Genomic DNA, 12,268 nt, shown 5'->3' with positions numbered 1-12,268 from the left:
CCTTCAATCCATGCGCATATCTGTGGCATCATATGGCCCCCTATTACAAACATGAACCAATACTCCTGCATCCAGCATTCCTGAACACCAACAAAAAGTAAATTTCATACATACATGTGTTTTGTAGTATTTCTAGGGATACACCTCAATGATAGCGTAGCTACAGCATTTACTATTGCTTCTATTCTTGCTTTTTGTTTGTTAAATTTGATGGAGTCAGTAGCATCCACCTGAGAATCTGTTACTTTTAATTTAATTTGTCAAAGAATGACAAACACACAGTGTACATATGCAGACTAATGTGCAGAAAACTGTATTTTCATTATGCCCAATGTTCATAAAACCTGAATGTACTTTATTAAACAAAATAGTTTAATTCAAAATAGTTATGTTGTTAAACTTAGTTCTGTGGCTGCTACTGTGATGCGTGGGGGAAAAAGTGGCATATACTGAGTGTGTGATAATCAGATTACATGTATGTGGTTATCATATTACATATATGTGATTTTGTTCACTCTCTCTCACATAAGCTTGTTAAGATCTCTTTAATGCTGACTTCTTAAAAAAGTGAACACCTATGGGCCTCATTTTTCTGAGTTACTGAACATCCACAGCTCTTAACAGAAGTTGTGAGTGCCCAGCACTTCTGAAAATCAAGTCCTATATCTGTATTTCTGCATTGTAAATAATTAAACAAACAGTTTTGCTAAATCAGAAGCTGATCTGAAGTCTTGATTAATATTTGAATTAGATTCCTTATGCTTTTATATGTTATCTGTTATACTCAGGTATATTAAATTATATTTTATATATTTACAAACTAGGAAAAATGTTTTTAAAATTAATTTGCTAACCACAAAGCACAATTGTACTGTGTAAAAGATGCATGTTGGAAATTGAAAACCTCTTGAATTATTAAAATTACCAAAATCAAATTAACACATTTTCTCCTTTTGATTAGAATCTATGGGTTCATTTGTATAAACCATCCATGCAAATAACTTAACATTTTTCATTTAATTCTGTTTAAATATTTTCAGCAGCACAGATTGCAAAATCCCAAGAGTTTAGTTGTGCTATTTAGACTCAATTTAAGCCATATCTAAACATTCTAAAGTTATATTCTATTAAAAGGAAGGTAAACTAATATATCCTATTGAGCATTTTGAAATATTTAAATGTTTATTAGTGTCCAAAACTGTAATATTATAATAAAGAAACAGCTGGTAAGCAAGCTTGATAACCTGATAATTTCATTTGAATAATATATATTTTTAAAACTCTTTTCAAATTAATATTTTTTTTAGTGCTAATCATATTTTTCCCCACAGTAACTTATCTACAGAATACTAATAAGTCACACTCCTGAACTGTAGTCTATACAGCAACTTTTCTAGATTTTTCTGTATGTGAGGAAAAATTGTTTTTTAAATTTCCTATTTTACAGCTGTTATAATCTAAATATGGTTTTTGGACCATAAAAAAAGAGGTAGGGCATTAGCAAAGACTAGGTTTGGCTTATAGGGAAATCTTTTCAGTTCCCTTTTTGCATGTATGGTAATACTGTAGCCTCACCAGTTATTCTTGCCACATTTAAGGTCAGGTAAAATTTTTCTGTGTAAAAATAGATGTTATGTTTAAGCTCTGAGAGCTCAAAAATAGTTTATTATAGACATCAGAACCGGAAAAGGCCTATAAATCGTTTTTTCTGCCCACTTGTTGATTCTGGATGGATCCCCACGGTATATTCTTGAGCAATCTGTCTGGCCTAATTTTTAAATGAATCAACTGATAGAGCTTCCCCAATTTCCTTAGAACTAGTACATAGAGGAGTAGGCCTTTATTGTTAAGTTATTGCTCATCTGAAATACAGGGTTCATTTCTGGGTACCTCAATGCCAAACTACTGACAATTTCAAGGGGGCTTGAGAAGACCACTCAACATGCTCGGGGGATGAAGAAATTGAATTGTGAGGAAAAATTAAAATAAATGTAGCTTGGCACAGCAACAACTAAATAGCTGGGGCCGATGACATAAACTTCCCATGGAAATGAATAGAATGGTGCAAAAGGATATAAGAGAATTAAGGAAATTAAGAAAGAGAGGCTTGACTGTGAGCTTTACTAGGCTGTGGAATGCTCTCCCCAGATAAATGTTGGTAGCCCTGTTGCTAGGAACTTTTAAAGAGCAGAAAGTACAGAGCATTAGAAAATGCACTGTAGGGAAAAAATATTGATATTGGCATGGGGCGGGTCTAAATGTCCTAGTTCTTTGCATTTCTAATTTCTATTATTTGTTTTAGATTCCTACTATTTTCCTTCTGTTTAATGCTTTTCTAAACTTAGTCCTAGGTTATCTACCAGACAGTAGGGTTTGTTCTTCAAATGGTGAACTGTTATAAATATAAAATTAAAAAAAATAAAGGGTCTAAAAGCTTTTAAATAAACCTAGAATGTCTAGTCATGCTCATGCAGAATGAAGAGGTTAACTTTCCTGTTTGTGCCCTTTTTTACAGCTGTGTGAGGAAAGAATGGAGTGTCATCTCTAATTTAGAATTTTATTTGTTTTATAGTTTTTATTGCTAGCTTTAAAAGTTGTTTTACTGGATTATTAGGATTTCTTGGCAGGGTTTATGCTGTCAGTTTTGTTAATGGAATCGGAAGTTACAGATGGAAAAGAGCTATTCAGTCATATAGTATATTTCCCTTGCCTGTATGCACTCTCCAGTGACTTAATCTTCTCTCTAAATAAGGTTGGTGAGATGCATTGAACCGTAAAGTACTCTGTACCAGACACTACCCAATTAAAAGAACATCACTGATTACTTTATTGTAGTTTTTATTGTTCTTTGCAACACGTTTTTAAAGACTCTGTTTAAATTTTAAAAACAACTAATATTTGTCCCTTCTGTTAAGCTTTGTCTTTACTTGCATGTATGTTCACCAGAATGAATCACAGTATTGTTCTCTTCTAGTCTTTAAATCAACTGCTATTGGAGCCAGAAGGACACTAGAAAAGTGGTGGAATTCTTTCTAAAATGTCTTAATAGTGGAATAAGCATTGAGGAAATGCTTTAAATATCAACTCAGGCTTCCAAAAGGTATCTTGACCCACCCCGTATTTGAGTGCATGCAATTTTGCAAGCAGTCATTTACACAACTGATTTTTCGTGCCCTACCATTTGTGTGCACAAATGAGATATTTATCACATGCAGAACAGACATGCGCTTGATGTATGCAAGAAATTGTGTTTGCATGTGTAAATTTGATTATTTGCTTGCACAAGTGATAGTGTTTATATATAGATCACATTTTGCAAATTTGGCCGATAAAGGGTAATGACAATAACTATGTGAGCAGTAAGTAGCATAAGTTTGCATAAATAAATCAATGCAAACTTGATACACTGATTCCAGTTTGGGACAGAATTAAATTAGTAGATGTGAATTCAGTAAAATATTTCATCACTGCTCATGTAAATCTTACAATATTCAGGCTCTGGTAGATGAGGGGAAAGGTATCTGGAACATAAACAGTAGGAAAAGTGGAAGAAGGGCAAAGTGTGCCTCCCACTCCTTCATCCAAGCCATGGGTGGGGGAGGAGGCGGCTTTTAACCATCAGCACTTCCCACACCTCCCTTGTTCCTTGGCTGGTGCAGGGAGCACTTTCCCTCTTCCCTCCCCCCCCATCTACTTTAGGCCCTGCAGTAAATGTCTGGCTGCTGTTCCCCCAGGAACAGACAGACAGCATGCCCTACCAGACTAATAGTTGCAATAAGCATTGAAAGAAAGACATTGTCTGATACCTGGGTCATCAACCACTTAAAAAGTTTGAACTGCACCTGGAAATAAATAGGTATTAGCCAGGCAGGGTGCAGAATACCAATAAATAGCCACATGCAAATGTGGGATTGTTGTAAATGCTAAGGATGGAGATTAATGTTATAGGCTAAAGGGGTTTAACTAGGAGTAGTTGAATGAAATTAAGAAAGGGAAAATAGGGTGACTATCAGGAAAATCTTGGAGTTTTTTAGGCTTCGTCCTAAGGGAAGGGGTGGAATCTTCACTCACTTTTATAAGTATAGGAGACCAAAATACTAGTAGGGAAAAATCTACTGGCAAAGGGATAAACTAGATGACACATATGTCCTTAATATAGATCGACTCTTGGAGACATTGCTCATCAGTTTATAAAGATTTAAACCTTCACTGCTTTTCAGTTCTCTATTAAATAATTAACTTATATCTGGAAGGTCACCTGTATTGTTTTAAAACTGCCATATCAAACCATTCCTTCAGTGACTTTCAGTCTTAGGTGCTATTAAGAAATAGTAACAGAAGCCTATTTTTGTTCTTGTCATATTTTTTTTCCCTATTCCACAAATACCAATTTCCTTTAGGAATGTTAAAGTAAACTGGGTAGTGTGGCAATACAACAGCGTACACTAGTTATGGTGGGTGCCTAGTCATCAGAGAGAATTCTCCTTTAACATCTGTGGTGTGTCTTCTGAAGCTGGCTCCAAGCTTGACTCTGGGCTCAGCAGACTGGGCACTCTTTCATCCATTTCAGGAAGTATTTGATTATTACATGTGACTCCACTGTCCACTTTCTGATTCAGCTGGATTACGGTTACCTTAGACTGACATATGGATTCTCCATCAGCAGCCGAAGGAGGGTAGCAGTGGAAAAGTAGAAGAAAGCATTTGTAAAACTGAAAAACAAAATCAAATCAAGGATTCTTTTTTAAACATAGCTGCTAGACAAATTTAAAATTCAGTGCATCTCTAGTTACAGGTTGGAGTCATGGATTCACTCTGAATGATTAGGTTCATAATTTTTGTCAATTTTTAATTCATCATTTCTCACTCCAGATTTCTCACTCACATTCTTTGTTGCTTGTAGGTGAAACAGTAAATTTCACATATGTTTGGGCCTCTTTCCTTTTGGATTAGTATTGTTACTCTTTACGGTCATAAATTCCATCTAATGTAAAAGGAAAACTTCTTACATTGTTTTAAAGTGACTTAGAAAAGAAAAGCCACCACCTGGATAATCTGATGATGCAGGGCAGGATGAAAAGAATCAGCCTTTGCATTAATAAGCATTGGAAATCTGAGTTTTAATGCTTCAAACTACATTTTAAACAATTGTTTTGCTTAATTTTAGTAGTCAATTAACTTTTTTTAATGTTGATTGATTTTAAATCATGGGATTTAGCTCTCAACCCCTTTGTGGTGCTCTAATTCCAAAACTTTCTAATGGGAAAGCCAATTATCTAACTTCTAATTTGCAACACCAAAAGTTGGACAGTATTATTTCTAATGTAGCCCTGCTATGAGAGACAACATTCCCATTCAGTGAACTGGGATAGTTCCATGCATGGACATGGGATAGAGACAACAATGCCTGGCACAGTGGAGGTGACCGTTTCCTAGCTTTAAACAGGAAGTGAATCTCTGTGCTGATACTGGTGGATGTCTTAGAAATCTTGGACACATTTGATGATACGGTGCTGGTGATACATATGAAACCGAGCCAGAGTAAATGGGTCTGCATTATGCTGGATCCACTCATTCCTCAGACAAATCCCAGAGGGTCACAGTGGGCACCTGCTTGTCCTCATCTACAGTGTCCCTATCGCATAGAATCTCATCCTCCTAAGCATTTATATAGAATTCTTTGGAGAGATCTGCGAGGCCACAGGCTCTAGTGCTACCAATACACGGATGACACTCTGCTATATCGCTTTGTCCACCTATCCAATTTCTGTGTCTCCAAAATATCTCAATGCCTTGAAAGAAGCCAATGGATGGATGAAGAGCAACTGGCTCAAACCCACTCTAAGAAAGACATCACTTATGAAACTGGAAGTAAGAAATGCTTTGAGGAACATGTTAGTACTCTAACCTCACCACTGAATAATAGCATCAAGACCAGAAGTTGTCAAAATGGTGGGAAGAATCTGGGTGAATGCTGGATAATGTAGTTTTTCCCATACCAATGACTTCCGAAAAGTAAATTGAAGTCAATGGGACTACTCGCATCTTTAAAGTTAAACATGTGCGTAAGTGTTTACAGGATCAGGGTACAGATAAACATCTGAAACCAGGGAGAAGGGAAGGGAGAAGACTCTAAGTTTCTATGCTTTTACATAATTTTGTTCAGAGTTTAGATATGAAGATGATGGGTATCCAAGAAATATCTTGGGTGGTGGTGGTTTTATATATAATTTACACACCATCTAGTGTGCTAGGTGTGTCAGACAGATAGAAAGATAAGATCTATATTGCTAAAGAATTATAGAAATAGACAACATACAAATATGGGAATTCATTAAAGGGGTAATGATGAAAAATGATGTGATTTGAATAGTAAGGTTTAGTATATGCCTGGGTTAGTTCCATGATTTTGTCATGGAATTTTTGGAGGGGCAATCTTTTTGGTGAATTGAGCAGGATGGAGATGGTAATCCAGGGTTTTAAAGGGCTTTTATGGGTTTCATAAGCCTCCTGTCCTATTATATCAACACTAGAAGAGATCAAGGTCTTTATTATAACAGTGTAAAGGGGCAACTGTTCTATTACATTTGAATATTTTTAAAGTAAGTACAATAAAGCATTTTGAAGTGCAGTGGTGAAAGACAGCAGATCGCAGATTGCAGAAAAATTCTAAGGAGGTGAAATAGTTATATTTTTGTCTTTAAATTTCATTTCAGGGATCCTCATCATGATGTCCATGTGTAATGAAGTGCACGTGTATGAATACATCCCTTCAGTCCGACAAACCGACCTTTGTCACTACCATGAACTATACTATGATGCAGCTTGTACCTTAGGGGCTTACCATCCACTACTGTATGAGAAACTGCTGGTGCAGAGGATGAACAAAGGTTTGCAGGATGATCTGTATCGGAAGGGGAAAGTAATCTTGCCAGGGTTCAGGTCTGTAAAGTGCCCGGGACAGAATCACTTCCCACACTTATAAAAGTGAATCGTTCAGAAACAATGTGCAATAAGGTACTACTGTCGTACTATAAACAACAAAGGAATACTTGAAAATGTATCTTAGACCAACCTAGTCTTGAGTCTATAAACTGTAATTAAGTAGCAGGCATGAGAGTTCCTTCCTTCCTAAGCCTGAGTATGTATAACTGCTTTGCAAATAGTTAAAGAAAAAAAGCTTCGCTCACGAAAGGTGCAAACGCACTGTTAGGTAGAAATACAATGTATTGTTGTGGGCATGACCTGTCAGAAAACATCAGAGGTTTCTTATGCCACATGTACTAGATGCCAAACTTAAAAAAAAAAAAAAAAAAATTAACAGTTAAATCTGACACTATGAAGCAGCCTGTATCATTCATATACAGAGCTGTCTGCTGAGAGATGAATGATTTTTCATCATACCACAGGATTTTCACATTCCCCCACCCCCAAAATAAAATAATCATGGTTTTGAACTGGGCATGCTATGAGTATAATGGGCCTGATTCTCATTTATACAAAGGTCCCTTTACTCCATTCTGGCAAGGTAAACGGGCTTTAAAGTGAATGTAAATTACCAAAGTAAAGGAACCTTCACAAATGAGAATCAGGTCCAATAGCTAGTCATTGTATTCAGGTAGTTTCTGCAGCCAGAAATCAACAAGTGATATTTACTCACTTTTAAATGGATATTACTGTACATGCAGCCAGGTTATTTAAATAAAGATATTACGACTGCACATATCTGTCATGGTGCATGCAAATGCTGCATTCAGGCAAAGGGTGAAGAGAAGAGAATCTTCTCCTTTCTTCAGAAAGCACTCATTCTGCCCTCATTCAGCTTGAGCAGAAGACCAGCAAGAGGGCATAAATGAGACTGAAATGGTGCATGGGCTTTCTGCCTGGGGGCAGTTTCCCCCTCTGTGCACATATGTAGGTACACTCCAGGGGAATGGAAACAATGTGCTCTGCTTGCACTCATTCATTTGAAAGCAAGTTGTAAAAAACAGATTTCTTACAAGGACATTATTCAAAAATATAGGCCTGCCTTTGCCAAGGAAATAAGCATTTTGGATGGGGAGATTTCAGAAATTAGTTGTTTGCCTATTTTGTTGTAAGCCAAGTTAAATTCATTTATTATTTCTTTAAAAAAAAAAAAGCAAGGCATTTTGTTTTTTGTTTTTGTGAGGAAAAACAAGATATGAGTATTTTTTAATTCAAAATTATGAAGTCTATATCCTGGAGACATTGTAAAGCCTTCAACAATCTTACTACGGCTTATACACTGAGACAATCTCATAATTTCATTGTAAAAACACAGCATGGATAGTCTCTAATCCACTTCTAAAATCCACTTGGATGTTAATGCATTTAAAAAATGTTTTCTCTGACAAGAGTTCAGTTTCAGGCTGGAGGTAGGTTAATGTTCTTGTTTGCTTTTTAAAATTTGTTTTTTCAGTGAGCAAAATTCAGCAGGAGTGATTACGTACAAGAAATCATACATGTCCTATCCATATCCATTCAGCAAAAAGGTGATTGACTGGTAGAAACACTGTTATTAAAAACAGTGGAGGAGAAAAGCATATTTCACATATTTAGCAATTGGCTACTTCGAGATAGCTGGCGATGGAGAAAACCATGTTCATGTATTTTCTGTCATCTTTGTTTATAAAAATCAGTGATTTTCAAACTTTCTTTCTTTTTTGGATTTCACCTTGAGGTGTGACCCCTTTGGAAATCTTAGATATAGTCTGTGGACCCTCAGGGCTCCATCCACCACAGGTTGAAAAACACTGATATAAATATAAATCAGAAGAATTTTGTAATTCTTCCATCCAACCTTTCCTGCTGTTTTCCCCCCTATAAGAGCAGAATTAGTATACTGCACACATTTAGCCTTCTTTTTTCAAATTGTCATTTTCTTGGGCTTTGCAGTCCTTCTAAAATTCTTCCTACCTGACAGAAAGTATGTTCATGTGATCCAGATATGCCTTGTGTTGATTGGATAGGTATGTTCATAAAGCATTTTTTCATAATGCCAAATGCACAGCTTTCATTAATTTCAGCCTTAGTATCTGGATGCATTACATACTGATTTTGGAAAACACATTATAATAATATTTTATGTTCATTTTTGTTCTTAACAGTATTTAGTCTTAGTAGTGCTATATAACCTACAAAGGAAAAAAATACTTTTCCCATATACACCTCTACCTCGATATAATGCTGTCCTTGGGAGCCAAAAAATCTTACTGTGTTATAGGTGAAACCACATTATATCAAACTTGGTTTGATCCGCTGGAGTGCGCACCCCACCCCCACCCCCAGGAGCGCTGTTATATCGGGTCGTGTTATATCAGGGTAGAGGGTATTATTTTATTATATTCATTCTTTTTTAATTCAACTGTTCACCAGTTTGTAGTGAAACACATTAAATAGGGTTTTTTTCTGCATAGGCAGAGTGGCACTTTGTCATACAGTGATCTTAGTATCAGATCAGGGTTTCCCATGTGCCAAGTTCAAATTGGATTAGCTCCCACACCTTTCAATAAATGGAGTTGATCATATTTCCAGTACAATTGAGTAAGTCACTGTGCCATATGCAGAAGTCTCTCAGACTCCACAAAATAGCATGCCAGTTTCCCACTCGTTTGCTCATGCTAAACTTAAACTCTTGTTTCCATCAGGAATAAAAAAAAGTTAACCAGCAACACTCACAATTGTCCACAACAATAGGATTGCGTTATATTACGCTCTAGATAGTCTGTCATCACTAGGGTGACCAGATGTCCCAATTTTATAGAGACAGTCCCGATTTTTGGGTCTTTTTCTTAGATAGGCTCCTATTACCCCCCACCCCCGTCCTGATTTTTCACACTTGTTGTCTGATCACCCTAGTAATCACGGTGCTGCTTGTACTTAGCCCTATGGACTCTAAAGATTCTCCTAAAGAAAAATGTGAGGCAGCATCCTTAGCACTCCTGTTTCAATGAAGTGCTGCCTTTTAACATTCCCACACAAAACTGGGTACACATTCATAGAATGTATTTTATACTTTTATCTTACATGCATATCCTTTTATGTGTAGTGATAGTGTGCACTCGAGGCACCTGAGCAGAAAATCTTCCTTGGCCAAGTGCAAATGCCAAGAAACATTCACCTTTTCCTAGCTTATATAATTATTTAAATTGGTATGGATCTTTCATACCCCATGTCATCTGTCCTAATTCTAACCCTGTGTATATTATGATTCACCAACCACCTGGGTGTTATATCTTCACCCCCTGCTTAGCTTTGCTTTAGAGCTGTGCTAAGTGCTCCAGCCTCTTCCTGAAAAGGAGCCTAGTGTCAACTCTTTGAAGCACAAGGTCTCAATCATCCCAAGGAGGAAGGGCCTTAACATGGCTTCCAAATCCTCGTTTCCCCTGTGATATTTCATTGTTCTACAAACACAGGCATCTTGACAATTTAAGATTTTCTCCTCCCACTCCTTCTGTCTATCTTATTTAAAAAAAAAAATTCAGTACAAGTTCAGCTGAGTCTGATTTGCTAACTGAGAATTCAACTGCAATTTTACTTCTGATCGACAGGAGGCCAGCAGGGGGAAGCAAAGGGCAACATGAAGAGAACTATAGAACTGCTTTCACCAGCCTTCCCTCCCTTCATGGTGCCTCCCTCCTGAGCTTTGGTATTCTTTGCTTTTATGGGAGGCCATTGAGGTTTTTTTGTGCATTGGTTTTTTTTTTAAACTCTGAGAGCAGAAATCGTGTATCAAAAATCCATACAAATCAGTTGCATTTAAAAGAGTGAATGAATGTGTATTAGGTGTTCAATAGACATCTGGATAGCTTTTTAATAATGGTAATTGGTGACTGATGTTTTATATATACATAAGTGACGTGTAATACATTTCCCCATCCAAATCATTCATCAGTATTTTAGGATGCGATCTTGTCACCCTTGTATGTATGTAACTCCCACTTGAAGTGAGTGGGAGATTTGCCTGGGCAAGGCCTGCATGCTCCTGACACATAATACACATGACGCAAATGCTCAAGTTAGACTCATCCCCCTTGTATGCCTCTAGAGTTACAAAAGCCTAGTTGATGTGCACTGATGGTGTATGATTAAGAGGTGAGATGGTTGCACTTAAAAAAAAAAAAAAAAACACCCACAAAGCTTGGGTAAATCTGCTGAATTTATGTTAATTTTTGGTTTGCTGTATTTTCCACTGTGAATTATGCAGCTTTTTCAACTTGTGGTGGCTATATTGCTTTATGCATGATGCCTTTAGATGGTTAAATCAAGGTATTCTTCTGTTAATTCCAGAGAAATTATGAAAGTTTTGACTCATTTTGAGTTACACATTTTTAAGGGGGAAAATACTTCTGATATTCCATTCCTTCTATGATTCCAAGGCTTACCTGGCCCTCATTCTCCACACTGTTACACCGTTTAATGCCAGTGTAACTGTTAGTCAGTGAAGTTACACCAATGTAACAGATTTGTATGTGGTAAAGAGAGAGAGATCAATGTATAATTATATTGATCTACACACAGGGGGCTGGTCTACATGCTGAACACAAATATTTAGCTAAATCAATGCAACCTACTGGTGTTGACATTCTTTTGTTTCAGATTAAGAATTCCTTCTTGATTCTGTTTGCATCAATTTCTTGCCAAATAAAGCAAAATTGAAATAGTTCATTTTTAACCGGAAGTGAGTGCCACATTAAGAGGTTGCACAGTTTTAACTCAATCTGTTTAGAAACAGTTTGAATTAAATGGGTGCTCAAATTGTGTCTAGACAAAGCCGTACGTGGTTGCTTTTGTGTTGGTCTTCCTCTTCAGTAATGCTCTCATAAACTGGGAAATGCTATTCAGACACTGATACAAACTTATGATGAAAGTAATGTTAAATGTGTTGTCTGTGAAAGTGTCACTTTGAGTTCTTTCCCTTCGTCTACAATCCATAGATATGCTAGATTGTTTTTTGAAGCAGACTGTGAAATGTCATTCGAGAGCATATACAGATTTCCTGAATGCTATCCTCTCCAGTGCAAAGAGGATACCTGATTTAACTGTTTGAACTTTAAAGTAGCCCATGTCTGGGCATGCCTCTCACAGGCTTATTTAATTAAATGAATTTTGACACTCTGAATTTCTTCTCTTCAACTTGGTAATCAAATCCAGAGTTTTGTTCTTGAAATATCAGCTATGTAAAAGTCTTACATGTATCCATATCATCTCATTCTCTGTGAAATGTAGTCATTGAACTATTCAAATA

The 12,268-nt window shown here is 36.6% G+C and overlaps 2 protein-coding genes across 3 annotated transcripts in view; one reads left to right on the top strand and one right to left on the bottom strand.

The window, feature by feature from the left end:
- The window catches only part of ST6GAL2 (ST6 beta-galactoside alpha-2,6-sialyltransferase 2), a 261,514-nt gene extending 254,156 nt beyond the window's left edge, over window positions 1–7,358 (top strand). For both annotated transcript variants that reach the window (XM_034758062.1, XM_034758064.1), the window contains one exon: window positions 6,717–7,358. In XM_034758062.1, coding sequence (XP_034613953.1) covers window positions 6,717–6,985 — 269 coding nt within the window. In that variant the 3' untranslated portion in view covers window positions 6,986–7,358. The remainder of the gene's footprint in view (window positions 1–6,716) is intronic.
- The window catches only part of LOC117870746 (vertebrate ancient opsin-like), a 122,623-nt gene continuing 111,144 nt past the window's right edge, over window positions 790–12,268 (bottom strand). Inside the window, exon 5 of the mRNA XM_034758066.1 lies at window positions 790–4,712. Within this exon, the coding sequence (XP_034613957.1) occupies window positions 4,470–4,712 (243 nt within the window). The 3' untranslated portion in view covers window positions 790–4,469. The remainder of the gene's footprint in view (window positions 4,713–12,268) is intronic.

This window comes from Trachemys scripta, chromosome 1, assembly GCF_013100865.1.
Source record: "Trachemys scripta elegans isolate TJP31775 chromosome 1, CAS_Tse_1.0, whole genome shotgun sequence".
NCBI lineage: Eukaryota > Metazoa > Chordata > Testudines > Emydidae > Trachemys > Trachemys scripta.
This window is presented reverse-complemented; position numbering and strand designations above follow the sequence as displayed.